The sequence below is a fragment of the Lagopus muta genome, chromosome 2 (genome assembly GCF_023343835.1).
Source record: "Lagopus muta isolate bLagMut1 chromosome 2, bLagMut1 primary, whole genome shotgun sequence".
NCBI classification, from domain to species: Eukaryota; Metazoa; Chordata; class Aves; order Galliformes; family Phasianidae; genus Lagopus; species Lagopus muta.
In genome coordinates this window covers 64851169-64879050 of record NC_064434.1, presented here as the reverse complement: position 1 = coordinate 64879050, position 27882 = coordinate 64851169, and the positions used below count along the sequence as shown (strand labels likewise).

General features: G+C 38.5%; 1 protein-coding gene across 2 annotated transcripts; it reads left to right on the top strand.

Annotated features, from left to right (window-relative positions):
• The first annotated feature begins 56 nt into the window (after positions 1 to 56).
• Positions 57 to 24037, top strand: LOC125688761 (WT1 associated protein). 2 transcript variants are annotated; one of them, XM_048935162.1, is made up of 9 exons: positions 57 to 150; positions 3849 to 3886; positions 3979 to 4034; positions 8381 to 8439; positions 10017 to 10144; positions 11304 to 11354; positions 16236 to 16414; positions 21053 to 21207; positions 22810 to 24037. In XM_048935162.1, exons 2-9 carry the CDS (start codon positions 3857 to 3859, stop codon positions 23391 to 23393), a joined length of 1242 nt encoding a protein of 413 aa, XP_048791119.1. In that variant the 5' UTR covers positions 57 to 150; positions 3849 to 3856; the 3' UTR covers positions 23394 to 24037. The 2 variants fall into 2 exon arrangements, with proteins under 2 accessions (XP_048791119.1, XP_048791120.1); XM_048935163.1 differs by lacking the exon at positions 11304 to 11354.
• The last annotated feature ends 3845 nt before the right edge of the window (positions 24038 to 27882 follow it).

The following is a 27882-nucleotide window of genomic DNA, read 5'->3' as shown; positions in this document are numbered from 1 at the left end:
GACCCCGGCTGCGGAGCGGCAGGGCACGGCGGCGGGCGCGGGCGGCGGCGCGCGGCGCGGGCGGCGGCGTTCGGCCCTCCATGTGACGGGTGCGGCCCAGGCAATCGAGCGCGCTGCCGAGAGAGCGGGCCTCCGCACCGCCGGCGGGAGGTAAGTGGACGAGCGAGGGCCGCTCGCCGCGTCCGGCGGCGGGGTCCGGCAAACGGCGGGCACCCGGCGGTCCGCCCCTCATCCCGGGCGGGAGGGGAGCGGAAGCGCGCAGAGCCATTTTGTGCGAGGGCCGGCGCCCCGCGGGGAGCTTCCTACCCCGCCCTCGGCCGCGCCGCGCCCCGGCGCCGTCCGCCTCGGGGAAGGCGGGAGGGGGCGGGCAGGGCCTCAGCGGGGTCTGCGGCTGCGGCGGGCCTGGGCCGCCGGGCTCCGCGCAGGAGGCGGGGCTTGGCCGTGGGGAGGGGGGGGGCGGGCGCCGAGGCGGTGTGAAATCATCCCGCGGCGGAGCGTGAAGCGTACGTAAGTGCGTGTGTGTGGGGTTGTGTAGGGGGTATGCTTTTTTCCCCACCCCCCTTCTCGCGGAAGCCCAGAAGCTTCGCAGGGGTTTCCCCACAGCATTCATTTACATATCATTAAAGTAACTGGCAGTTACTTGAAGTATAATTAGGAAAGCAGCAGCTTGCTCGCATCTGATGCTTAACTACTTAGCTTTTTGACTTCTTTTTCCTGTCTAAATCCTCAACTGATAAAAGTTTTCAGTAAAAGCTGTGCGGGCTACCAGGGTTTCCAAAAACAAGGTGTGCTTTCTCCATTTTGGGCTTCTTGTGTTTAAACTGCTGTAACAACCCTGATGAAATCTTATAAAGCCTCTGTCAGTGGCCATGTTCTCATTAAATACAGGGCGTAACTTTATATTGAGAAGATGCAGAGAGAATGAGATGTGACAGCTGACATTGCCCAAACAATTGTGGAAGTGCTTAGCTGGGATACTGTGGTTAAGCTGTTCATCATGTAAATGAACTTTAAAAGAAGGTTATATGGAAACGTTGTTTTCATTGGTTTTTTTCATTATAGAAAATTACACTTACTGTGTTCTTGAAAAACATTTCAGAACTGTGTGGCAGAGATCAGCTCTTTTTCAGAGGGCAGGTGAGCGATGAAGAGTGCCTTACTGCGCAGCACTTGGAAAGCCACTGAGTTGAGTTTAGAGTGAAAGTTTCAGCTGTCGTGTTACTGACAGTAGTGCATGAATGTATGTCTAAGAAAGATAAGATAAATCGCTGTGACAACTGAGTGTTATGATCAGCCTGATGCTCATAGTGCTTCTGGAAAACACTGGGACTGACGGTACAGGTTCAGTCCATGCCAAAAATAAATTCCTGATCTCTTTTTCGAGTCACTTTAGATCCCCAAGTTTACATGGGAATTGGGGGTTGAAATTCACACATACAGGAAGAGCACTGTTACCTATCTGTATATGTAGTCAGCCTACGTTTTCCGAGATAACTTGTTGAATGCTGTTAGTAAACTTTTTTGTGGTGGTGTTTTTATATCTATCACTGCAAATGATAACATGTGATAGTAAAACTACGTTCTGTAATGCAGTGGCCTGTAACATCCGGCTTCCTCAATGTTGCTGAAGGATCTTCAATAGGTGGCAAGAGATAGTTTTGTTGTGAATATTGGAGTAGAGGTGTGCTGCTGATGTAGAGAGCTGAGTATTGGGATCTTGTGCTTACCCTGGACATGCAAGGTAGCCCAGGCTTAGACAGAACATCAAACTTACATTTTCTCCACACTTGTTGCAGCACTCAAGTGTTTGTAAGTTACATGCTCCTGAGCATTCATGAGCCAAGTATTTGGGCAAACTCAGCTTTTTTTTTGGCATTTGCATGCTTCTGTTACTTTTTGGAGGAACATGCAATTAAATAATTGCATCGTCTGCGCATGATTTAATTGGTGCTAGTTGTAGTTGTAGCTTTCTTGAACAAAGGAAATGGTGCTTCTCTCTGGCAAGGGCTCAGAATCACAGAATCGCTCAGGTGGGAAAGGCCTTAGAGATCATCAAGTCCAACCATGACCTAACCATACTGCCTAGCAATCTTCTGTTAAATCATGTCCTTGAGAACCACATTCAAATAGTTTTTAAACACATCCAGGGATGGCAACTCATCCACCTCCCTGGAGAGCCTATTCCAGTGCTTGACAACCCTTTCTGTAAAGGATGCACTTGAATGGTGCTCATGTTTTCAAGGCTGGTACTTCCAAATATAGAAGCAGTGAAAGATTCCTAAACATTTTTAGTAAAATTGTAATTGAAGTAATAGGCGACTTAAATACAGGGGTCACTAGCATTCTTCTTCTAATTCTAAGTTATTCTGTATTGGATTGAATGAGTGAGTTGAGCACCATTGAGTTCATATTTAGCCTCTTGAATATATTCAAGGTACGCGTTAAGTGAAGCAGGAGCTGTGCCAGAAGTTAAAGCACTGGGGAGTGGGGAGGAGAGGCCTTTCTATCTTGGGGAAGCACTTCAATGTCTGTCATGAAGGCTAGGAACAGGAAACTGCCATTCATCAGTGAGATTCTTCTTCTGCATGTTTTTAGAGCCATTCCCATGGATTCTGATGTCAGTTTCTATTTTATGAAGGGCTTAGAATCTGTTTCTTCTGTGTGCTCTGCTTGCTGTCTTAAGACAGTTTTTTTTTTTTTTTTAAACTTTATTTGAAGGGAGTTCTGTATATTTATCAGTGGTTTGTAGGTTTGTGTAAGGTGAAGTGATTGTGCTTCATGTGGCATGTCTTGTGTTATTGATGGTAATGGGGCTCTTGGATTTGTGGAAGTTAAATTAGTTCACTGGGTGCCTTTGTGAATATGCTTTGTGCGAGTCTTTTTGAGAACAGTTTTTTGAATTGAAGTGCATTGTTTTCATGAAGTTGTGCTCGTGACCAAGGAATTGGCCGCGTACTTTTTCTAGTATATATGAGTAGCAGCAGCTTTACAAACCTGTGCAATCTCAATGCTGTTTGCAGCTTTCTATTGGAAGGCACATTGCAAACATGCATGCCTTTAAAGAAGTTCAACTTCCTTGTTAAATATGCTTTAATGCTGTACATTTAAGAGTTTTTGTGGGCTTGGTTTTTAATGTTATTACTTGTTAAAAAAAATTCTGTGTGCAGGTGAGGAAGCGTGTCCAGTAACTCAAGGAAGTGTGAATATTTAACTTAGCACAAATACAATCCAATTGTGGTACAAACACACAAGACAAATTAAATTTGATAGTGTACACCAGCCATTAACTGACATGCTACCTTCCCTAAAAATAACTGAGGGCTAAGTAACTGCTTAATATTTATTTATCACTATCTTAAAGGTAGTGTAAGAGTTGAAAGCACATAATGTAACCCAAACTTTACAGATAATGTTCCCAAATCAGTTGCTTTATTCTAAAATGGTGCTGAAGTAGTAGTATTAATTGCTTTTGTAGTTGATGTTATCCCCTTCCTTGGGAAACATTGCATTAAATAGTTTTGGACATACAAGAAATGTCACTTTGCCTACATTTATATAAATTGATAAAGTCTGATGTTTTGTTCTTAGTGAAGTTGAAAAGTATTACTAGTAGTGTTTTTAGATTCTAAAGAAAGCTTTGGCTCACTTCTGGGAAGTAGTCCACTGACTTTTTATCTCGATGACAACAGTAAACTTGTCATGGTTGTAATCTGGCTATATGTTGTACGGAGCCAACATGTCAGTAATTTAGTATCAGAAATAGAGAAATGAAGAGTAGAAGTACAGGTGTCTGATGACTGTTTCATACGCAATAGTAACTAAACTAACGCTCCTTTTCCCCCCTTCAGAGTTCACAATGACGAATGAAGAACCTCTCCCGAAGAAGGTATGTTTAAAAATATTTGTGGTCCCCCTGCTCCCCCCACCCCAGATAGTCATGATAACTTGGTAAGTTGTGCTTCTCCTTTTGCTCCACAGGTTCGTCTTAGTGAAGCAGATTTTAAAGTTTTGCCTAGAGATGAACTTATCCTAAGGTAAAGCATCAGTTTTGTTCTTTTCCTATGGCAACACTTTATTGAATTCTTTACAGAAGATGTAATGTACCCTTCTCTTGGTTTTCAGCACTCTTGTTCTGAAAACCGATAGCATTTTCACAGTGCATCTTTTTTTAATGCTTTCATACTTGAAATATTTTTATATGTAGTTTGTGTCCTTCAGGAAAAAGTGTTTCCCCTCAAAGTCCTGGAAAGTGTTTTCTAATCCATAAGTAGGAGTTGTTTTTTCTTCACTTGCAGCTTTAGAAGTCAAGGTTGCATACATTCCTTGCTAGATAGCAAGTTATTTTTAAACATCACAAAAAGTAACTGCTGCAGGACTCTCCTAGTCCACACAGTTGTCTTCTCAGCACATTCAGGTATTAACAGTAAAATGTCAAATTTTACTGATTAGCACTCAAAACTTGCATACAGAAGAGCCCAGTTATGTTTTTCACCATACAGAAAATTAAGGGTTGCCATGGAAAACACATCAATGATTCTGTCACATAGACCACTTGATTAAAGAAACAGACCAAGGCACAGGTATACAGAGCCTGTGTATCTGAATTTTCTGATTGATAAACAAGGGACTAAATGAATCTGTGGGTCATTCATTTATCTGGTAGAGTAGTTTGTGCATTTTGAAAAGCTTTAGCTCTTGACTTTTTGTGCATTCTAAGTTATTTGCATTATTACAGTCTCCTGAGGTGGTTAAATGTTAGCATTTCACAGATGAGTTTAAAGGGCTAAATTGTGTAGGAATGTAAGAACACAGGTCCAACGCAGCTGGTACTACTTCTGCTAGCCACTACTGGAGTGACATTTATTCCATTGGGGATCAGCATCATCCTTCGTATGTTTCAAACTGGTCTCTGGCTTCATCTCCTCAGTATCTATTCTTTTGGAGTGAAGAGGAAGGTGTTTACACAGAAAAATGCTGCTTTTGGGTGGTTTAGTTCTTGGGAATCTCTAACAGAAATTTTCATACTCAAGAATATCTCTGGGGATGTTCTTGATTGCTTTCTGCCTTAGAAGTTGATACCTGTTTATTAAAAGGAGAATACGGTGGAATCTGCCCAAGGAGCTGAAGTGTGTCAGCAAATAAACTGAGTTGGTGAAGAGACAGAAGGCAATGGACTGATGACAGCTGTGTTGTTATTGTCTTCCTCTTAATGTGAATGAAACAACTTCTGTACTCAGAAAGGCCTTGTTGCTTTAAGGAGAGTAACTGTCCTTATTTAATGCCATCCTGGCCATGTCCATTTTGTTTGCATTCAGCAGTTCTGCAAACACTCTTCCAAATTTCATCTATGTATGTAAAGGATTTACACTAATCTTGATTTTTGTTCATGGCTTCATATGAAGCTGGCAATTACTGCACTTACTGCTAACTTCATTTGTAGGTTGGAATAAAATGTTATGCCATTATGCAAGTATCATTTTAATTAAAGGCATCTCCACTGCTTTCAGGCATAGAAAAATGTGCTGACCCCTACCACATCATCTTAAAATAAGATGGAGAGTGTTTGTGGGTTTTTTCCCCCACGCTGCAATGGGGCATATGCTTTTAAAATAATGGTGTGTCATCTGTGGTTTGTTCTTATAGCTGATGCGTTATCTCTGTGCGAGTTGAGCTGCTAAACTGCATGTGTGGAAAATACTAATGCTTTCTGTCACTTCCTCTGTGTTGTGTTGAAACTTCACTAATATTTTCCACAAAGCTTGTAATTGAGATTTGCTGTTGCTCCCACTGACTGAAAGTGAGCAGGAGCAACAGGATTTGTCTGGCCTGTGGGGCATTTCCTTGTCTTGTTGCAGCTGTGGTATCACCTGTTTATCTTCTTCTCCTCTGCAGTAGGATAGTTCCTGTCAGTCTGTGAACAAGGAAGAGCCAGGAACATGATAGCAAAGCGCTCTGTAGATCGTAGCTTTAAAAAAACTTATCTGAATTCCCTGGGCTGTTTAGCTTAGTGGTCAGTATGCTGAAGTGCCTATATTCACTCAAGTGGTGGGTGAAATACAGTGCCTTTACTGACTTCTACTCAGTGTGTCACACAGCCAGTCAGTTTTGGAATGGCTTAGGCTCAGTGCTGTTTCTTCCTTCGGGTTGGCTTCAGAAATGTTCTCGAAATGTTTTGTTGATACGGTCTGTAAATGTTTTGACTTTAGGAAAAAATCTTGATAATTACTGCGACGTGTCAGGTATTTTTGTAGTTAAAGAGCTGCAACTGCAAATTGAGTTGAAAAGAAAAGGGTGGGCCAATGAACTGCTTGTTTCATGCAGATAATTTTAAACTTCTGTTATTTCATTTTCTGTTTGGATGCTATTAGCTTAGTAGGTTGTTTTAATGGTTTAAAAAAGGTCTGATTGTATGAAATGAACCTGCTTTGGATTTTTGCCTTTGTAATTGCTAGCTTTTTGGTTTGCCCAAAGGGAGGTAAAAGTTTCATCCCTGGAACAGAGTTTGAGATCTGTAGTTGTACCAGAATTACTGAGACCGTGTTCATGTACAACACTGAAGCTGCTTTAGTAGAAAGCCTCTGATTTTTGAACTTGATTGCCGGAGTTTTCTCTGTCAGTGTGGTGATCACAGGTTTATTCTGTACAGTTTCTTAAACATACTTTCAGAGGAACTGCTGCAATATTTGCCAGGTTTTGTCTGTTTTGACAGAGCATAGGTCATTTTGTCTTGAAGGTCATTTTTCTGGAGGAGCTGGGAGTCACGCGACTTGGAAAGTCCATGACATGTTCTAATACAGCCTCTGTTCTTTTCCAGGAATTGAGTTCTTGCTTAAATGCTAGGACTTACTGAGAGGTGATCTAGAGATGGTAGCTCTGACTTGTGTGGTGACCACAGGCTGTGTGTTTTCTTTCTGATGGTAGTCTGTTACATCTGCCTATCTTGTGTTTCAGGGGTTTGTTTTGCTTGCTTTGTATAGCTCCTGTTACTGATCAACAGATCTCAGTTTTGACAGAGCTGTTGTTTTCAGGCTGTGAGAGAACACTGCCAAGTAATGCTGCATTTAATGACTTGCTTTTTTATTCTTTCATGTAATCAATTCATGCAAAGTACAGGTTCTTTCTGTGTTTGCTGTTTAGTAGACTATTTCAGTTTCCCTTTTTGAGGGCTGTCATTCTGACTGAATGCTGTACTTCCAGTGGTCAAACTATGAAACCTTTGTTTCTAACCAGAGGTGTTTTTTTAAAAGCAGCTAAAACAATAAGTTTAAGGGTTTGGTGGGAGTGCTGCTACTCTCCTGCAGATCTTAAATGTGCTCATTGCTGATTCACCTAAAGATACATATATATATTTACTGCTAGAAGGAATCTTCTGCATGCTTTTGTGTTGCTCAGTGATGTGATCTCACATGCTGATATAGATCAGGTGCTTCACAGGCCATTTCTAGACTGCTTGTTTATGAAACCATTCAGATCTTATATTTTAGAGGTAAGAATGTTGTAGGTTGGGAAGTAGTTATGATGGGTCTGGCATAAAATGGAGGGGAGGAAAAGGGCAAATTGGGAGGGAGGGAAGAGAAACTGTCCATTTCTCTAGTGGTAATGTTTGTTAGGTGAGCTTATTTAACCTTGTGGAATGGTAATGGTATGAAAAAGACGTGCAGTCAGTAGTACTCCTGTGCTTCCCCCCCTAAATTAAACAAACAAAAAACTGCAACCTAAACAAACCCAATGGCAACAGCCAAACAGAAAGGACCAAAACAAAAGCAACAACAACAAAAAGCAGCAATGCACCATGCGTGTTGATGAGTCATGGTAAACTTTACTGTAGACTTTATTTGCTATTGATGATTTGTATCAAATGCAGTGCTGTTTCTCAGTGTGAAGTTTTCTGAATCTGGATGCATCACATTAACAGCATAACTTTAAAGAGTTATTTAATTGGTTGGCTGTTCAGTAAATATGACCAGTATGGTCTTGCTTTAAATGAGCTGTAATAACTGCTTAACCTGGACTGCAGGCTGTAGTGTACCACTGATAGATCATTCTACTTGCTCTGCTGTTCACTTGCTAACAGACGTGTATTATCCTTGTGTTACAACTTCTGTTACAGAGTTCTGTTTGCATGATTCCGCTTTGACAGTGAGAGGCTTCTTGGGTACTTAGCACAGATAACTAAGTAATAAGTCTGATTTGATTCCAGTGTTTGTCAAAAATGTTAGAAGTAGTTTTTAAGAGGTAAATTCTGAGTGAAAACAAAGAACTGTCTTTTATTGCGTGATTATCTCTTGATGTTTTCTGATTTTTATAGTAAACATATAAGCTAAAAGTTCAGGAATTAGATGCTTTGATTTTAATAAATAAATATTTTTTTCTGCAATAGGTGGAAACAGTATGAAGCGTACGTGCAAGCTTTGGAGGGCAAGTACACAGACCTTAATTGTAAGTTAGCAAAGTTTCAAAATTGTGTGAGTTGCCTCAATGTTTTAAATGTCTGTGTAAAGCAGAGTGGTCAAACAATGTCATGTTAATGTTAAAAATAATAAATATTCATCATAAGTGCAATGTCATATTATTATTTTTTTCTAAGCAAAGACCTTGTTTTTCCCAGTAGGAGTTTTCAGACTTTCCCAGTTTTTCAAGCAACTTCTTTTTCTTTGCCAATCTGAAATGACTTCTCAAAATTCTGTTTTTGCATTTGTGGGACCATCAGTACATGAACTGTTAGGCAAAAACACAACCCCACAATTACCTCTATTTTCAGAATTCTTGCCGTGGTGGAAAGTTTTCCTCTATCAAAATACTGTAAATGTTTGTTCTTTCTGTAATCTTACACAATTGTAAATCACATGGGAGGGAGAACAGTTCCTAAAGATCTAAAATGAATATCCAGCTGATTCTTTATCTGACTGGGTAATTTGAATTAACAATTTGAATGTCGATTTTATGTAATCTTTAAACTTTGGGCTGTACTTCAGTCTTTTGAAAGTGAGACTATTGGATAATTTCATCTTACTCTCAATTGAGAAGGTCTAAATGCATTTGGGAAGTGCCTGATTTACCAAGTCTGAAGTCAGTTGTGAAAAGTTATGTGAGCAGCTTGGGACTCTTCCTAAGTTTTCTGTTCACCTTGTCAGCCTCAATACCCAAAATCTTGGAAGCACTAATTCTGAAGGGATTTCTTGTCAGTCCATGGATGTTCCCTCTTAACTATGTTGTTACGTCTCATCTATTGCCACATATGCAACAACAGCAAATTAGAAATAATAGTTCTGAAGCAAGTTGTGATGTTTATACTTAAAGCAGGTCTAGTACTTGTGTACAAAAAAAAAAAAGAAAAACATTAAAAAAAACCCCCAACCTTAATTATTCGAGCTTTCAATCATAATGTATTTGAAGGTAGCAGGGTAAATGTATTCTGTTTGTATCAGGCTGCTTGCAAGTGTTCCAGTTTTTGGATAACTTGGAACTGTGGCTTTCTTCCATATTTTGTATATTAATTTTTATGAATCTTCATGGATCAGAAGACATCCTTGTGTCTGATCTGTCATGTCTGAGGTTCTCCACTGACTTACTGTCACACTTAAAGTGTCGAAATCACTTTGAGAACTGATCACACGTGACACCACTTAAGACGTGGAATTTGTTACAAATGTCAGGAGAGTTTCAGCTTCCCCAGTTTCACAGTGCAAGCAATAGTGGTGAAGGATGGAGCAATTGTTTAATTAATCAAAATTTTATTCCTGTATAAAGCATGGGAACACTTCCAAATCTAGTAGTAAGGAAGGATAGCTGTATTTAAAATAGAACTTGTCAAGCTTTTTCAAGCACTTAATGATACTTTCAGCTCTTTGTTACTCATGCTTATAGTTGTGGTTAATTTAACTCTTTTGCTGCCAATGAATTTGACTGTCAGCTTTTTTTTTTTTTTTTTTTTTTTTTTCTTCAAGCTGTCTTGAAAAAGTGTTTGGGAAAGGATGCTTTAAAACCTGTGCTTTTTGTTGTATTAATTTTATCAGCTAATGATGTGACGGGATTGAGAGAATCTGAAGAGAAACTGAAACAGCAACAGCAAGAATCTGCCCGAAGAGAAAATATTCTGGTCATGAGGCTGGCAACTAAAGAACAGGAGATGCAAGAGTGTACTGTAAGTATTTAGAAATAGGTGTTTTAGGCTGGTCCAGGAGTTAATGGAGAGTACTTATGCTATGTGTTTCATGTATCTGTAGCATTATAGTTTCTGTAATTAAAAAAAGGCAGGGTACTTAAGCTTTCACTAAGTTAGTAACTAACATTCTGTAAAGTGTTTTGTGTTGTTTTTGTTTTTTTAAAGATTGGTTATTTTGATTGATTTTCAGCAGCAGTTCTGCTTGGAAGAGCATTGCAATGCTCACTGTACATATTGACCATAAATGTTACTTATGACTCTTTGAATGCAGGAAGAAATTGAAACCTGAGGATAAGATTCAGCATATTGTATTTTATTTAGAATTTTTCATGCTGATGTTTATGTTTTATTCAGATAACTGTCTTCTGCATCCATTTGGCTGGTTAGAGAGTGCTTTTGAAATGTATCAGATCTGCTTCTTGGATTTCTAATGTTCTTTGTACTGATGCCTTTGTTGTTGCTGTTGTTCTATTTTCTCTCTCCTGTATTTCTGTTGGTCTTCTGTGTTTTGTTTTGGCTTCTTGAAACAACCTTTTGCCAGTTTGGGACTTCTCATGGTTTTGGATTATCTTAACTTCATTTGCATCTGCTTCTTTAACTGGTGGTTCCTGAGGGAGGATTGTAAAAAGCTTCTTAATGGTAGTTTTTGTAACATACTGAGAGCTTCTTTTAGGCAGAATATAAGCTCTCTGAAAAACCAGTAACTAGTTTTGTCACTTCTTGTTTTTTCCTTCTTTTATCCTTCCTTTCTTTTTTCCTGTAGGAGTCCTGAGCTGTCAGGTATTGCAATTAGTGTAAGATTTAGCCCTGTATGCTTTACTATCCTAAAACTGTAAGATGACAGACATTAGTCTGTACTGAGTATTTGTATGGAAAACAACAGAGTAAAAATTATTTTGCAGTGGTTAATAAATATATCAATGGAATTGAAGGGCTCTTGTGGATATTGTCTAGTCCGATCTACCTACTTAGAGGAGGGTCAGCTGGAGCAGGTTACTAAGAGCTAAGTCAGATTTTCAGTACCTTCTGGAACGGAGACTCTACAATCTTTCTGGACACCCTGTGCAAAGCATTTTCTTATAGTTTAAATGGAATTTCTTGTATTTCATTTTGTGCCCATTGCCTTCTGTCCTTTCAGTGGGCATCAATGAGAAGAGCCTGGCTTCGCCTTCTTTACTCCCCCCACCAGGTATTTATGCACATTGGTAAGATCCCCCCTCAGCCCTTTTTTTTCCTCCAGGCTGAACAGTCCCAGCTCTCAGCCTCTGCTTGTGTGTCAGATGCTTCGAGCTCTTCGTTTTGTCCTTTATATATAACCCTTCATTGGCTTCACCCTAGTATGCCCAATGTCTCTTACTGGGAAGCCCAGAACTGACAGTGCTCCAATTGTCTCACCAGTGCTGAGTAGAGAGAAAGAATGGCCTCCTTCAACCTGCTGGCAGTGTTCCTCCTAATATAGCCTGAGGTGAACATGCATATAGTTCAAAGAAGCATTGGAAGATTTCTTGGCTTGTATTATCAGATGTTGTTTTCCCTGTAAAGTGACAGTAGCAAAATAAATTGTTAAATGTGAGCTGTAAAGCTAAGCTATAAGTTGCTAACTCATTTAATAGATGGACAAAAACTAGTCACCGTATCATAAATGAATGTGTCAAGTAACATATCCATAAAGTAACGTCCTTAATTTGTAGCGGTTAACTGTCTTAAGTTTCATATATATGCAAAATATTCCTGTGGCACTGAATTATTTGTATGTAAACCTTTTCTATCACATCTTCAGTGTCTGTGTTGCCAGGTTTCTTAAAAATTGCAGGTAATTATTTGCTGTATAATACCTAGTGACCATATTATTCTTAACGTATTTGGTGGGACAGCCTTTATTTGCACAAACTTAGCACATTTGAGTCTTGCAAATTTAAATGGAGAAAATTTAAAATACTGTACTGTACCGTATTCAAAAGTAATAGTTTACAGATGTAAGTGATTTTGCTGATTACCAAGGTGTAAACACTTTGCTACTTAAAATTCACTGGTCCTGTTTTAAATAGGATGTGATAGACTCTGTCTTGGTTCTCTTTTTAATTTTTACCCTTTTTTCATTAGTGACAAAACACAGCAAAATCTCATCAGCTTATAAAAGTCACCAGTGTTTGCGAAGCTTTGCAGGCACGTGTGTCAGAGAAGCAATCACTGTTGATAATAATTATGATTGTGGTATTAAAGGAGCGTGATGGTAGTTGAGTGCATACTTCCTTTCTCTGTTGTGCTCTGTTCCCTGTCCGGTTGCAGAGTATATGGATTTCTTTTGAGGTAGGAGCTTACAGAGTCTGATGTTGCAAACCTACTTGGTGTAGTTCAGATTGACTGCTTAAAGGACTGCTTTGTGGTTTATGGATTTGATATTTCAAATATCCCATCGTTCACAGCCACTCTTTTTTACCCAACTCCCACCCCTTAAAAAAAAAAAGGCTGCTAATATTAGGTAGGAAAGGACAGGTTAGGTATTGACTGCTGTCCCTACATAGAGCTTTACTTTTAGCAGAGATGGTGATTGTTACTTTAGGGAAGCGCTTTAATCCCCTCCTAAGATACTGCGTAGCTGCTGGAGTAGACAGGCATTAGGAAGTGCTTGCTACTCAACAGCTTTTTGTGAAACAAAGAGCAGTAATGAACGTAAACTTGTAGATGTGGATGGATTTGTAGTACTGTGAAAGTAATTATTAATTTTCTTCTGATTTAGATTACAAATTTGTTATTTTTTTCTTCATTATCACATTCCCTCCTTTCTGCTTCTTCCGTACACAAAGTGTTTATATTCATGCTTACTCAGATGGCTTGTGCTTCTTGTCAAGCACTTGATTTCTGTTTAAGTACTTCATGTCAGAGTGTCTGTTCTTTGTGGATGTCTTTGGGCAGCCTTGCTGAGAGGCTTCAGCTGTTCTCTAGAATGTGAGAAGCAGTCTTAACTGGAAAAAAAAAAAAAAAAATGCCCACCCAAACTAAAATGCATGTAGCTTAGTGGAATACTTCAGCATTTTCTTGCCTTGAGTTTGAGCAAACAAGAAGATTATACTGTAGTTATTGATTCTGTCTGTGAAAATTCTTCCCTATTTGTTCACCTTACAGACTTCTCAGAGGTATTATCAGTGCTTCAGGAATGTGAACAGTCAAGAGGTATTTTTAGGTGTTTGAGTGGACGTGACTACTTCTGTGCATTCAGCCCTAGCCTGTAATTGAGCTTTTGGACATAAATACAGGCAAACCTTTCCACCTCTTGCTCAAGAATACAGAAAGGAAGAGAGGCATGCTAGGGAGTGTTTGGAGGGGGCAAAAATGGGAGACTTGGATTGGCAAAGCGGGGAGGTAAATGGAATAAGGAAGTAGGCAGGATTAGTAGGTATGGGCTTGTTTTGGAACTATGATGGATCTGGAAAGAATTGCTAGATCTGGGTAGATGAAAAGTCAGAACTCTGGGGTTACATAACTAGAGAAGACAATTGTGGAGGTATAGAGAAAACTGGAGGAATAAATCTTTTAAGTTTGGGGAAGGAATAGATGAGTTGGTCAGCTCAGGCAGATTTCTCCTGTGCTACTGTTTCAGAAATGACAATTGAGGTACTATTTGAGCCCATGCAAACTTCCTGCTTGGCCTAGTCACGTGAGCTAGAGATAAACAAATTATGTGCTTTAAATAGTCCGCATTCGACAGAATCATCCGGGTCATATTGAGCTTTGCAGTTCTGACAGCAGTTTTTCACACTAGTGATCCAGGGAATCAGGCATTACAAGAGGTTAGGAGCTAGGGTAAGGCAAAGAAAATTTTTTTTCTCAGCGATGCCTTTCTAGAAATGGATTGCAAACCATGTTATTGTGGGGATAATGTTGCCAGCTGGAGGTTTTTCACTGTCTGCAGAGTTCTGTTAAGAAAGTGGTTTCACTTTCTGCTAGTGCTGGGTCTCAGAAAGACAGGTTGTGGAAATACTTACATTAGCGGAAATATCAGAAATGTTAGTGGGTATATATAGGGCCACTCAAATGATCAGAGGGCTGGAGAACCTCTCCTATAAAGGAAGGTTGAAGGAACTGGACTTCTTTAGCTGGGATAAGAGAAGGCTCTACAGGGACCTCAGGTACCTTCCAATACTTGAAGGTAGCATATTGGAGGGGGAACAGGAAGGGGAACGGCTGTTTGCAAGGGTGGATAGTGATAGGACAAAGGGGAAAGGTTTTAAACTGAAACAAGGGAGGTTTAGGTTAGATATTAGGAGGAAGTTTTTCACACAGAGGGTGGTGATGCACTGGAACAGGTTGCCCAAGGAGGTTGTGGATGCCCCATCCCTGGAAGGCATTGAAGGCCAGGCTGGATGTGGCTCTGGGCAGCCTGGTCTGGTGGTTGGCGACCCTGGACATAGCAGGGGAATTGAAACTGGATGATCATTATGGTCTTTTTCAACCCAGGCCATTCTATGATTCTGTGATAACAGTAAGTTAAATGAGCAAGGCTTTGAGCATTCAGTGAGATTCAGTGAGGTGAAATCTCGGGGGGAGGGTGCAATCTATACAAGAAATATTAGGATAATCTGAATTTGGGCTTCCTTTTTATAAGTAATGTGTATATGAATGGGTTCTTGACTACGTATTTCTTGAAAGTATTTTTGACTCCCTTTCTGTTTCTGAATACATAGAAATTTATCTATTTAATCAAACTTTTTAAAAACAATTTTATTTCAAATATTTTTTTTCTCAAGTAATATATATTTATATACATTGATTGTATCAAATGAAGTTAGTTTGAAGTATTTCATCCATTTCACTGGCTTTAGAATTACGTATATATGAAAAAGAATCCAAATATCAGTGCTATTTATACATAAATTAAACATCTTCCTAAATCAGTAAGTGACTCTGAGGTCACTACTACACATTTTTTAGGAGTTGAACAGTATCTTTATACTTTCTTTTCACTGTTGCTGCATGGAAGCTTTTCATGGAAGTGGTTAAACTGACTGCTACTGACTGTGCTGTGCTGTAAGCAAAGCGAAGAGTAGGGAGCAGCTTAACTCTTCCCCTTGATTTGCTGGTAATGGCTTGTACTGTTGTTCATTTTAACTGCTGCTGTCAACCTGGTCGGAAGATCTGTGTGCAGCAGAAGGCAAAACCCCTGACTTTGAATTAATGTTTCTCATTCAATCTGTAAAGTCAGTGTGTAAATGTACCTCTAGGTGACCAAGAAATGTGTAATAGGAGGAGCATCATAAATTGCACTTAAGAATGGTTTCTTTGCAGGCCAAAATAATTTTACTTACTAGCTGGAAGAAGATTTAAGAAACTTTCAAAAAATATATTAATCCAGTATAAGTACAGTGAAGTTTTGATCAATAAGTGCACTATATTTAAAGTAAATTGTTATAAGAATTCCAGGTGTAAATATCAGACTGTTTCTAGGGTTTTGCTTACTGCAAGAGGATCAAATCAGTCTAAACTTATTTAATTGATTTGAGTGGCTCTAAATGATTTTTTTTTCAAGAAGAAAAAGATGGCAACTTGCTGCATAGTTACCATGCTCACAAAAACACGTAGGTATTTAGAAAAACCTTTCAGCTGATACGTGAAGATACTACCAACAGTAACCTCCGTGTGTTCTAGAATAACTTTAATTGAAGTTGTATGGAAATCAGTCATTCTAAGCAGGCAGCTCTTCATATAAATATTTTTCTTTGAAAGTATGCAAGCAGTTTTAAAAGTAAAGGGAGAACTATAATGTTCGAGTAGATCAGGCACATGTTAACTGGTGTATAGAAAACAGCTTGAAACAAAAGAAAAAGATCAACCTTGAAAGTAGTTTTGAAGGCCTTGGCAGGATTGGGATTGGGAGACGGGGTGAATATGCTTACTGATAAGGGCACAGGTGGGCAGAAGTTGTTTTCATTCTGTCCTTAACAGGTTAGAGCGTTGTAAGAAGGCAAGTTTCCTTGATGTCGTCTTTGGAGTGGCTATTTTTAATCCTATCTGTGTGATCATAAGCGTATTGAATTATGTATAAATAAATCTCTTTTCTTATTTTGTGCAGAATCAGATTCAGTACCTCAAGCAAGTCCAGCAGCCTAGTGTTGCCCAACTGCGATCAACAATGGTGGACCCAGCCATCAACTTGTTTTTCCTAAAAATGAAAGGTGAACTGGAACAGACTAAAGACAAACTGGAACAAGCCCAAAATGAACTGAGTGCCTGGAAATTTACGCCTGATAGGTAAACAAAACAAATACTCCCCAGTCAAGACTTCCCTGACAGTCCCACTACGAGAATGCTATGGTGGGACAGCCAAGTACTCGTTTCCACACCAAGACTCAGACGTTTTGAGGCAAAAGCCACATTCTTATACTGTCCAGCTTGTAATGCTTAATGTAAAACTTACCAGATGAACCTTGTGTTTCAGCTTTTTTCTCCCCCTTTGCTTCAGAGGCCTGACGGCGTCGGACTATTCTGAAGAAATTGCCATCTCCGAAAAAAAAATATTTTCTAGAACACGTAGACATTTGCAAAATTGTTCTATTTGAAGAAAATAGAGGGAAAAACAGAAGTCTTAAGTCTGTGGCACACTGTGTCTACAGACAGTTTGGAGGAAAGAACCTAGAGATTATAAATCATGAATTGAACATGCAAAATTCCCGTAAAATGTAGAAGTGGAATATGCTTCGCTCTTAACCTTGAGCCTAGTGACTTAGAGACACTAAGTCAGTTTTCCAATAAGACTGTGGACTTCCTGCTTGTTCACTGAACTGCTGGGTCAAAACTCGATGAGGTGAATTTTGCATTAAAGAGTTTACTTGCTAACCACTTTTGAATAGCCACGAGAGTGCTATTTGATATCACGTCAGTGGTAGTGTACACATTTGACTGTTAAGCATTCGGGCTCTGTAACACCTGACGGAGCCTTAAGTCAATGTTGCTAAATAATGAACTGTTCTGGATGGTTGGTAATGCTGTGGACGCCTCAAAATTAGGACTGTACAAGAGCGTACATTCAATCCAATTGCAAGTTTAAAGTTGTCGGAAGCAGTATATATTTGATCACAACTAGCATGTATAAGAAAAACTAGTTGTGATAAGTATTCCACTGCATGTTTTCATGCAGAAGTGAGATTTTTTTGATCTTCTATATTAACTGATCTCAAATGCTCTATGCGGAAGGCACACAATGACAGCTGTCTTCAGTGTTGGTGGGGTGTTTTTATTCCTTTGTACACCTGTTTTTTTTGTATTGCACTTCTATATAAAATGTGCCTTGAAATAGTTGTAATATATAGTTCAAGGAACACTATTGGTTATATTGTTGTACTGTGAAACTCCTGGGATGAACGAGAATCAAACAGGTTGTTGTTTCTGCATTGTCTCGTTCTCTGAATTTAAAAAAAAAAAAAAAAATTAACAAAGCACAAGAAGTTAAATGCATGCATTTTCCGTGGTGGAATCAGTGAAGGAACCTTTGCTACTCTATTGATGCCTCTGTTCTGTTGTCCCCAAGCAACAAGGGACAGCTGGGAGTGCAGATCTGAGGTGTGTAAAGTGAAATGCAGATTTGATACAGCATTTGTATATTTATTTTTTATCTTGGCAAACTGAGCTCTAGTACAGTAAGTTTTTGATTTTTTTAAATCAATTGGGTGACACTTTATGACTGTCTGATTCTAGTAAATGCAGTTTTAAGTTAAAAAGAGATTCAGCTGTCACAGAAGGTGATGTATTCTTTCAATGATTTTTAACTAAGGTAATGTTACATATTTTTAACTTAAAAGTATCACCTGTGCTTTAGATGGATTAATATGGGATTGAAGATTAGTGTACTTGTGCAGATTTATTTTTTTGCATGAGTAATGATTTAACAGCAAAGAAAAACATCTAGAAAAACTTTTCAGTGATTCATCTGGGATTATTTTGCTATAGCAGAGTCTAAGATTTTAATGATCTAGCATCAAAACAGAGGTAAGACTTGCATTAATAAAATGTTAATGTGTTGCCAAGGCATTTGTAAAGCTTACTATGTGTTGATAGAGACATGCCGTGTAGATTGCTTGTTTTATGTGGAGTTCAGAAATGATTTAAATGCCGTTAAGTACAGGCTGGTTGGTTTCCTCTAGTTCTCAGACTCTTAAATGAGACACGAGTAACTATTACCAGTTTCCTTCAAGCAAAAGTATCAAATTTTTGTCACTTCTGTAGCTACGTTGTGCTTTAATGTGCATCATCTAATTTTAAATCACAGTGGTGTGAATGTGCATACTTAAATAAGCAGTAGTTGGAGTAGAGAAGATTTAGATTTATTTCCTGCTATAGAATTGAAGCTATTTTCATGACTGCTCATAATTTTTTAAAAAATATTTCTGAAAGGGCAAAGAAATGGTTAATCATGTAAACCATTCATAGAATTTTTAGTTCTTTGCCCTTCTTCCCCCTCTTGGTTTTAATTGCCCTTCCTTGTACACAACCACTTATTTCACGATATCTGACCTAGTATCTAAAAGAGCTGATGCTTCTATTCACATCACCAGCTTTGTGTGTTCTTGAAGTAATATGTTGATTGCAACACTAAGCAGTATTAGTTCTGGACCTTAACCAAAGATAAGAGTGCACAGTGTAATCCTTACTAATGCCTAGAGAGAGAAATAGAAGGGCATATAATTGAGGGGATGGCTTTGTTAAGCTGTTTGAACCATCATTATGCATACAATGTACGTTTGAATTAAAAATCAGTAATATCAATTGCAAGAAGCTTAATACTACAAACACTAGTTTTCTGAAACTTAACCACTTAATTCTTCCAGGTTTTGTTGCATGTATGTTCAAGTGGATTTGTGAAAACAATGCCAAGTTTAATTTTAAAGCTATTAGGAATTACATTTTATAGTTACTGCATTTGATATTCTTGCATGTGTTGTCTTCTGTGTGAATTGCAAGGGAAGGCTACTTGGTGCCACGCTAACTCAAAACATCTGGAAAAAACTTGATGGAAAGAAATAGCATTATAGGTAACTATGCAAATTTCTATACAGGTAATAAATATTTTACATTTTGGCAGGAATTACATGAAGGAATTAATGAGATTTTTAGTACTGTCCCGATGTCCAGCTACCTGGTACTTCTAATTCTGCAGGTGACATTGTTTTGTGGAGAGAAAAAACAGTAATGACTTCAGCACTGTGAACTCCTTAAACTTGCAGTGAATGATGAATACAGTAACAAGGATTTGCAAATGCCTAAAAATCAATACACATCTGCCTAAAAGCTTTTGGGGGTACATCACATTGGTCATCTCCAAAGCAGTCCTCCTTCTTTGCACTGAATGAACATCTCTAAGAAAACTTGCATCTTGTGTTACATGGATTGTATTAGCTCAACACAATTTAAGCTTCAAGGACCCGACATTGGACATCACATCAAGAAAGAAAACAGGTTGCTGCCTTTAGCAGAGTTGCAGGCTTCCAGGACTTTATGCAGCCAGATTCCTTCTGGAGCAGCCCATCTGAAAGATTTGGGAGAGTCAGTTGGAAAATGTTCAGTGAGGCAGAGTTTGCAGAGTTTAAAATTGTTTAAGGCTTGAATGTTTAAAAGGTAGTTGCTAAGAAAATTACTATTTTAAATTCTTTTTTGTTGGTTGTATTGGTTACAGGAGAGAAAGAACTATGGCTGTGAATCACAGTAGTGGAAGTTTCCTATTCTTTTTTTTAATCCTCAAAATTTCTTTGTTTATCACTTAAAACTTAAATGACCTTCTTGCTCTTGGAAAGTAGTACAAATCCTGCCCTTGAATTCACAACAAACCTGTTCATGGCTTATATTTTTTATTTTTTTATATATTTTTTGCTACAGAGCTTATGCTTCTGTAGAAAGAGATATTCATTGTGTTGCTGAGTCTTGTGAAAGAACTGATTGTGATCACTATTCTGATTTTGGCAGACAGTTTTGAAGGACTTGAACCCTTTTACAGAGTCAGCCATATTGCCTATATATTAATTTGCATACTACTTCCTATAATGCTTTACAGTACCATTCTATTCGTGAAGATTAAAGACGTGATGTTACCTACTTAGCAGAGAATATCTTGAAAGTTCAGAGTACCTTTTTCTGCCCACTTCTCGAAGAAACTGAATATTCTAAAACATTTATGATCTGAACCTGTCATTCTGAATGAGTGTTAAGGCTTCCTTAATTTCCTGCCAACTTTTAACTGCATTTTACTCTCTCTTCATTGTGTAACATGTGCTTAGCAAAAGCTGACTATAGGAAACATGAAACACTGTACACTGCTCTACACTGTACAACTGCAGATTGAGTTGAAAAGCAGACATGCAACTCTTCTAAACGTTCAGAGGAATGTCTTAGCCTCTCAGAAAAAAAAACCTGATGTTGCTTTAAACATAATGCTCATTTTTTTTAAAATATTTTTCCCCAATCTTGTTCTTAGTTTTACTTGTATGATAAAGGAAGAATTTAATGGTTCAGTTTACACATTTTTTTTAATGCAGTGTTTAATCTTTAAAATTGCAAGGCACATCTTTAATCATTTAACTCAGTTGAGAATTAGCACATGCAAGATTGTGCGGACTGATAATCCAGATTTTGGTATCGAAAAAGAGCAATGCTTGTTCACATTTACAGTAATAAAACTTGCCTTCCGCTTTATGGGACACGGACAGAAGATCAACTGACGCTGGAACAGCACGTGGTAATATAGGGAGATTTTCTGCTATGACAATTATGTTGAGACATAATGTTATGTGAATTGTGACATGCAGAAATTGTATCTCCTTTTTGTCTGTAATTGTGATTGAGGAAGATTGCAGAAGGTTTTGTATTCAATTTGTGATAGATTGGTTCTTTCCTTTGCAGCCAAACAGGCAAAAAGTTAATGGCGAAGTGTCGAATGCTTATCCAGGAGAATCAAGAGCTTGGAAGGCAGCTGTCCCAAGGACGTATTGCACAGCTTGAGGCAGAGTTGGCTTTACAGAAGAAATATAGTGAGGAACTTAAAAGCAGTCAGGATGGTAAGGGATTTTATTAAGAAAATGGAAGTTGCCTTGCACTTCTGCTAGCTTAATTTTCTGATGATATGGATACTGTAAAATCTTTGCCAGAATTAAAGGGCAACATCAAGTAAAATGTGACTGTTGTAAGTCTCTATTGGTGGTCTTAATTAAAAAAAAAAAAAAAAAAAAAAAAGCCACCAAAAACTAGAATAGAGAAACTTTAGAGTACTTGTGGGATTTGCAGCTCCCGGTAATGCGAGATTTGAACATGAAACTACTAGACTTTGTAGGTCTTGCTATTTAACATGGGATATTAAGGTAAGCATGCACTGAAAACAGAAAGCTTCTTGTTAAATGACTCATTTTGTAATTACTTGAAGGGGAAAAAATGTGTAAGAAGAACAAAAGTGCAGTTTTTGATTAAGTAACTCAGATTAATTAAAATGTTCTGTTATTGTATTCGTAGTTCAAATTTTACAGCATTGTAAGCCTAAATTGGAATTAGCTGTAATCTCTGGCCTCTTATATATTTTAAGTGGTGGGGAAATGCAAACTTTAAAAATCTTCAGCAGAGAGTTCAGCCTAGATTCAGTGTTCTTTGAGATGCTTGATGAAAGTACTCGAAGTTTGGCAGATGACACAATAGATGATTTGATTATTACACTTAATCTTGAGACAGGCTAATTAATTAAATCCAGGCATCTTTGTTTCACACCTGGCATCTGTAAGATAGCATGGGCATGATTTGGCATTTGTCTAATATATCGTGTATTCTTTAAAGATTTCTGCTCGGGTGCAGTATACTAAAGTAAGCTGCAGAACTGTGATGTTCTTAGGCCCTGGCTTCTACCTCATATGAACAATGGCAATGATAATCCTGACATTTTCCTAGTGTTTTTTTTCATAGTAGTGGGCATTTAATTTTGATTTTTACAGCAATAGGCAGTTTGCATGTTATTTCCTCAGTCATGTGAATGTGCAGTTGAATTTGGGCTGCAACGTTTATCTTTCGGGTCAAATTCTTTCTGGGCCAAAATGCAGTCCCAGTTGTAAAGGATTTTTTTTCTTTGTACATAAGTACTTTGTGGAATTAACAACTTCTGTTGGTTATAAGTTCAACAAAAGTTTACCCTTTTTCTTTGTCACGCTGCACGAGATTAAATGTATTAAAAGCAGTCAGAGCTGACATTTCCTTGAAATGTGACTAAATTTTTTTTTGTTACTGAGTAAATTTTTGTGAGTATTCAGAACTATCAAATGCAGATAAGCTTTATGGTCACTCTTAGAGTATTTCAGCAATTCCCTGTGCTCCAGTAAAAGTAGATATGTTAGAATCTCCTTGCAAAATAGTAATTATTGGAATTGAGCTGCTTTCCATATATCATCTTGTCCAGAAATGAATTTCTTCTCATATATCCAAAGTCATAAATATAACAAGTATAGTTGGCAGTTTAACATTTCCTTCAGAGTATCAAAATGGTGTGCATATCTAATGATTGAAAGAGTTGGTTGAATAACTTCAGCATAAGATACTGCTACAAGATTTAAATTTTCTTGTCTGACGTGCGAGCTATATGTGGGTTATTAAGTATTTGCAACACATGTGTTTTCTTTATTTAGAATTGAATGACTTCATCATCCAGCTTGATGAGGAGGTAGAGGGTATGCAGAGTACCATTCTAGTGCTTCAGCAGCAGTTGAAGGAGACTCGCCAGCAGTTGGCGCAGTACCAGCAGCAGCAGTCCCAGGTCTCCAACCCAGGTACCAGCAGGACTCCATCTTCTGAGCCTACAGACCAGGGAGAGGCTGTGGGTAAAGACTGCAGCCGTCTGGCTAACGGACCAAGCAATGGTAGCTCCTCCCATCAGCGGACGTCTGGGCCTGGATTTTATAGGGAGGGTAGCAGCACAGAAGATGACTTCCCGGCTTCTCCAGGGAATGGTAATAAGCTGTCCAACCACTCTGAAGATAGAACTGGTAGAGGAGGTGGTAGCTACATAAACCAACTCAGTACTGGGTATGAAAGTGTAGACTCTCCCACTGGCAGTGAAAACTCTCTCACTCACCATTCAAATGACACAGACTCCAATCATGATCCTCAAGAGGAGAAAACAGTAAGCATGAAAGGTAACAGAACTGCGGGTTCTCGGCATGTCCAGAATGGTTTGGACTCCAATGTAAATGTGCAGGGTTCAGTTTTGTAACATTTTTCTGCAGCATTTTTATACAGTGTCATTTAAATTGGGAGAGGATACTGTTCAGAAGCTGTTATTAAATTAGTGCATACTTGTCACAATTTTTGCCTTTTTGTGGATTTCTTTTTGCTTCAATACCTCTGCCACTTTGGGAATTTTAACAGTTAATTACGTTGAATGTTGCTAAAAGGACATTTGTGTAGCTCAAGTTATTTTTATATGAGTTAATGTGAAGTTGAAATGGAAATTCTTTCCATAAAGTATAACATAAATGATGTCTGTACAAATCTGTGTATATCTAGAACCTGTGCTGTGTAAGGGCATTCTTACTCATACTGTTATACTTAACACCACCTTTGAGATTTGTCATAATATCTGTGGGTTTATGACTGCCAAGTTTGCCCAGTACAGTAGTTTTATCACTAAAAGATGGACTTGCTGAAGGAGTCCTTTAGTAGTTTCAGTGTTAATTACAGTTTTTCCCACCATACATCTGTGCATTTTCTCCTTAGGTGACCGAATGTTTATGAATTGTGTGCATAGTTACTCAGTTTTTAAGAACTGTTGTATCCTGTTTATGCATATTGCTCTGTGACTCCAATATTATCTTACCTGTACTGACCAAACCTAAATAAAAACTTTTAATAATGTAATTTCCTCATTGTTCTCCATTGGCTTACACGGCTTACTTGTGTGGGCTGTAATACTTCTTAAATTGAATTTGTTTCTGTGCCAATCCTGTCTAATACAGCTTATGCCAAGTACCTGTGCTTATAACTATCATGTTGATTTCAGGCCAGCCTTTTAGTATTTATTCTACGGAGATTTTTTTCCTTATTGATAGATTTAAAAAAAAAAAAAAAAGACAACTAATAAAAGCAAGCTTCATAGTTAGAACCTGGCTCTTAGTAAAACTTGGGAAGTATCCTGGAGGTAAATGTACAAACTAAATTATGACACTTCAAAAAGGTTGAATTACTTAAGATGATACAATTTTTTATTAGTCTTCATGAGGGGAAGCTTAGTGAACTGACTTTGCAGGTGTTGCAAGTGGAGGGTAGGGGGGGAGCACACTTAGACTGAACAAAAGCAAGTTAGGAATTTCTCAGACTTGAATTTCTGGTGGTTTTTGTTCACTGGTTTGTGGTGGTAGCAATATGCAAGGTAATGAAAAGGGTACTGACTTCAGTAAGTGCTGTCCAAAGGGCAAAAATGAAAGCATTTAACTACTTCCAGGTAGACTTAAATCTGGTTTCAGCATTTTCCTAACACAATCCTGCAATTACCAGGCAGCTAATGCAATTCTCTCACATGCAATAAACAACTGGCAGTGAATGCTGAAACTGTTGCTTGAAAGCAGTATTTCTCTAAAGTTAGGAAATACTTGGGTGTAACTGCAGTTTAGTCAATAAAATCATAGATTATAGAGGAGTTTCCAGGGTATTAAATGAGAACTAGCACCTGTAGTATTGCTGTCCACAAAAAAATGTAATTAGTTGCAACTGTTAGTAGCCTTCGTGTATGCTGGAAACATACTAGTCTATGTACTAATGCTACTTTAATTTCGTAGAGCTTAGATGTTGAAACAACTTGGCAGTCACTGGAGGCATTAATTCCATTGGCAATAACCTCATGGGTTTTTTTTTGGAATGTTACTTCAGCCCTTATTACCTGAAAAATAGCTGTTAGTGGACAGTTGAGCATATAGAAATTAAGTGACATAAAAAAAAAGTACAGGCATCTAAAGTAATTTCTGGTGTACAAAAAGTTCCCTGATTTTAATGTGTATATTGTACTTCAGTTGCTTTGTGGCTATTATAAGTCTAAAAGGATAGTAATAATAAAATGATAGTAATAGACAGTTCCAATGACTTGATAATAGATATGGTACAAAGCCTTGCAAGAATGGCGGTGGTTAAAATCTATCTGAAATATGGAAGAAACTCGTTGAGAAGATGGCATCTAGGATAAGGAATTAGATAAGAATTATTTTTGGAGTTGAAGTAATGGCTATTGTGCTGTGAGGGAGGGGCAACTTTTCACTTAAATTTATCAGTTATTGTGGGAAATCAGGTCTTAAGTTCGTGAAGATTTGAATTTTCTCAAGAGTGTGTGGTGCTTTTAATAGTTAAAAAAAGAAAACAAAACCATACAACTTAGCTAAATAGCTGGAAAGTTAGAAATGCAAATGATAACTGCATACTAAGCATTGGCTTAACTTGGAAAATAAATGCAGGGCAAGAAAAGCCATTCCATTTGTCATTCTCTGCTTAAAAGTTGCCTCCTAAATAAGCAGGCTGGGATGTTACATTTTTTTATTAATAATTTTTATTTTAAATGAAAGCATAATTTAAAACCATCATGTAATTGGCTTGCTTTTTTGCAATGCTTGCTGTAAAGCAGTAGTGAAATGCAGTATAATAATACACAGATAAATTTAAAATCAATAACGTTCACGTTCTGGCTGTCCATACATACAGTGTATGTTATGGCTGTTAATAATCCTGGAGATGACTGTCTATACATTATTTTCAGTTTTCAGGAAAATCCTGTTTTCAGATAGATTTTGGTTAAGATTATTCATCGTGTGTTCATTAGATTTCTAGAGTACAGCTGGCTGATAACTAAACCTTAAGTTTGCATGGTGTTCTAGGGCCCTTTAAAGGGCCATTGAAGGAAGAACTACCATTCTGTACATCTGTGCAATTACAATTTATTACAATGCACTTTGATTCCCTTTGTGGATCTCTCCATGCGGGTTTGCTGGTAAATTCCAAGATGAGGTAAGTTATTCTAAACGCAGTCATTCAGACTTCACCCCTTCCATTGTTCTTTGTTTATTTATTTGGTCCTATAAAAGATCTCTGAACATAAGTGCTTATTTAAATAAGATTAAAAAACAGAAGTAGTTGTTTGTGTTAGCAAAGATGTTTTCCCCGATAATTTGAATTAAACTTCATCTAGTGTTAGTCTTGATTTTACAGAATGCTTCATAACTTTGAGTGAAGGATTCTCTTCTCTGGCCCTATGGGAGAACTAATTTTTCATGGTTTTTTTTAACTCTTTTGCACTTACTATTCAATACTGATTATTTTAGCTGATGGAATTAAGGTGCACGAAGCATTCTCACGAGCATTAATGGCCGTGCATGATGGGAGAAAATGGATATTGGAAAACGAGATACGCAGAGAAGTGAGGAAGAGAACTGAAATGGAACAAAAGTAAGTAGATCAAATTGATAAAAAGGTGTTTGTAAGCGCCTCGTTCCCAGCAATTGAGGTGGATAACTCCTAAAGGGCAACACCAGGCTGCTTGCAAGCCCTGGTACAAGCTGCTGCCTGCCTCTGCTTCCAGTACTGACACTCAGGGGTTTCCAGTGCCTCTGCTGCATGCCCAGGCGTAACAGGATGGAGTGACAGATGAAGTCAAAAGACCTTTGTATTCACTTTCTGCTTAAAAATGTCTGTCTAAGAAATTGACTTGTTGCTTCACACTGTGGTACACTGAAAATGTTGAAATGTGAAGCATTCTACATGCCTGCTCCACAAATCATTGCATTTAAAGTCAAGGGATGGCTACGTTTGATATGTCTATAATAATAAAAAACAGAGGAGGACATGTAAACTGTCTGTTTAACAGTTCTTTCTGTAGCCCACCACTACTGTATTATGAAGCCCTGAGAACACCCCATTCTGCACGTGTCAAATTCTGACAGATTCTTGCAGCTTACGGCTCATACAAAATATGATCATAAATGGGAAAAATATGGACTCCTGAGGTCAAAGGGAACTGCTGTGGTGTATTTGGTGGGCTGCTATCAGGCCAGCTGCCAAGCCTTGCTGCAGCAAGCTCTCAGGGCTGAGCTGCCTGCTTCTGGCAGCACTGCTCATGCACGAGTAAGAGCTGGACAGCAATGTGCAGGCATCTTTTTGAGAGAGCTTTCTCTTCCTCTCTTTGCTTACCTTGTGGACCTTTTTTTCTCTCTGTTCTGGAGCAATCACAGGGAGCATTGTGCTCTCGCTAGTGTTGCTTAGAAAAATGACCTTTCCTATTTCTGCTTGATTTTAACCTCTGGAACATCTAGGGGGCTGATCTAAGCAACCTTTTTTTTTCTGTAAATTGGATTGAGCATGCTGTACATAACTTTTTTTTCACGCATCATTTCAAAGTCTTAATGCATTGCAACTGATCCTCACAAGCGGTGTACCTCCTTTTTCCTATCCAGTTAGTGTTGCCTGTTGACTTCTTTATATTCCCAAGGTCATGGCTTCTACTAGAACCGTTTGCTCGGGACCTGACCCAAACGGGATGGAACCCCGTTAGCCATGGCTCTATCGGTGAGCTGATGTTCACTGCTCCGTTGTACCACTGGTCTGGTAAGTGAGACAGCGGGTTCACCTTCTACCTTGTGCTGTACAGGGCAGTAACGGCGCACGTCTTTCAAACACAAACAGCGGTCAGTGACTCAAGCTCTTGAAACCACCGCTACCGATCCTCT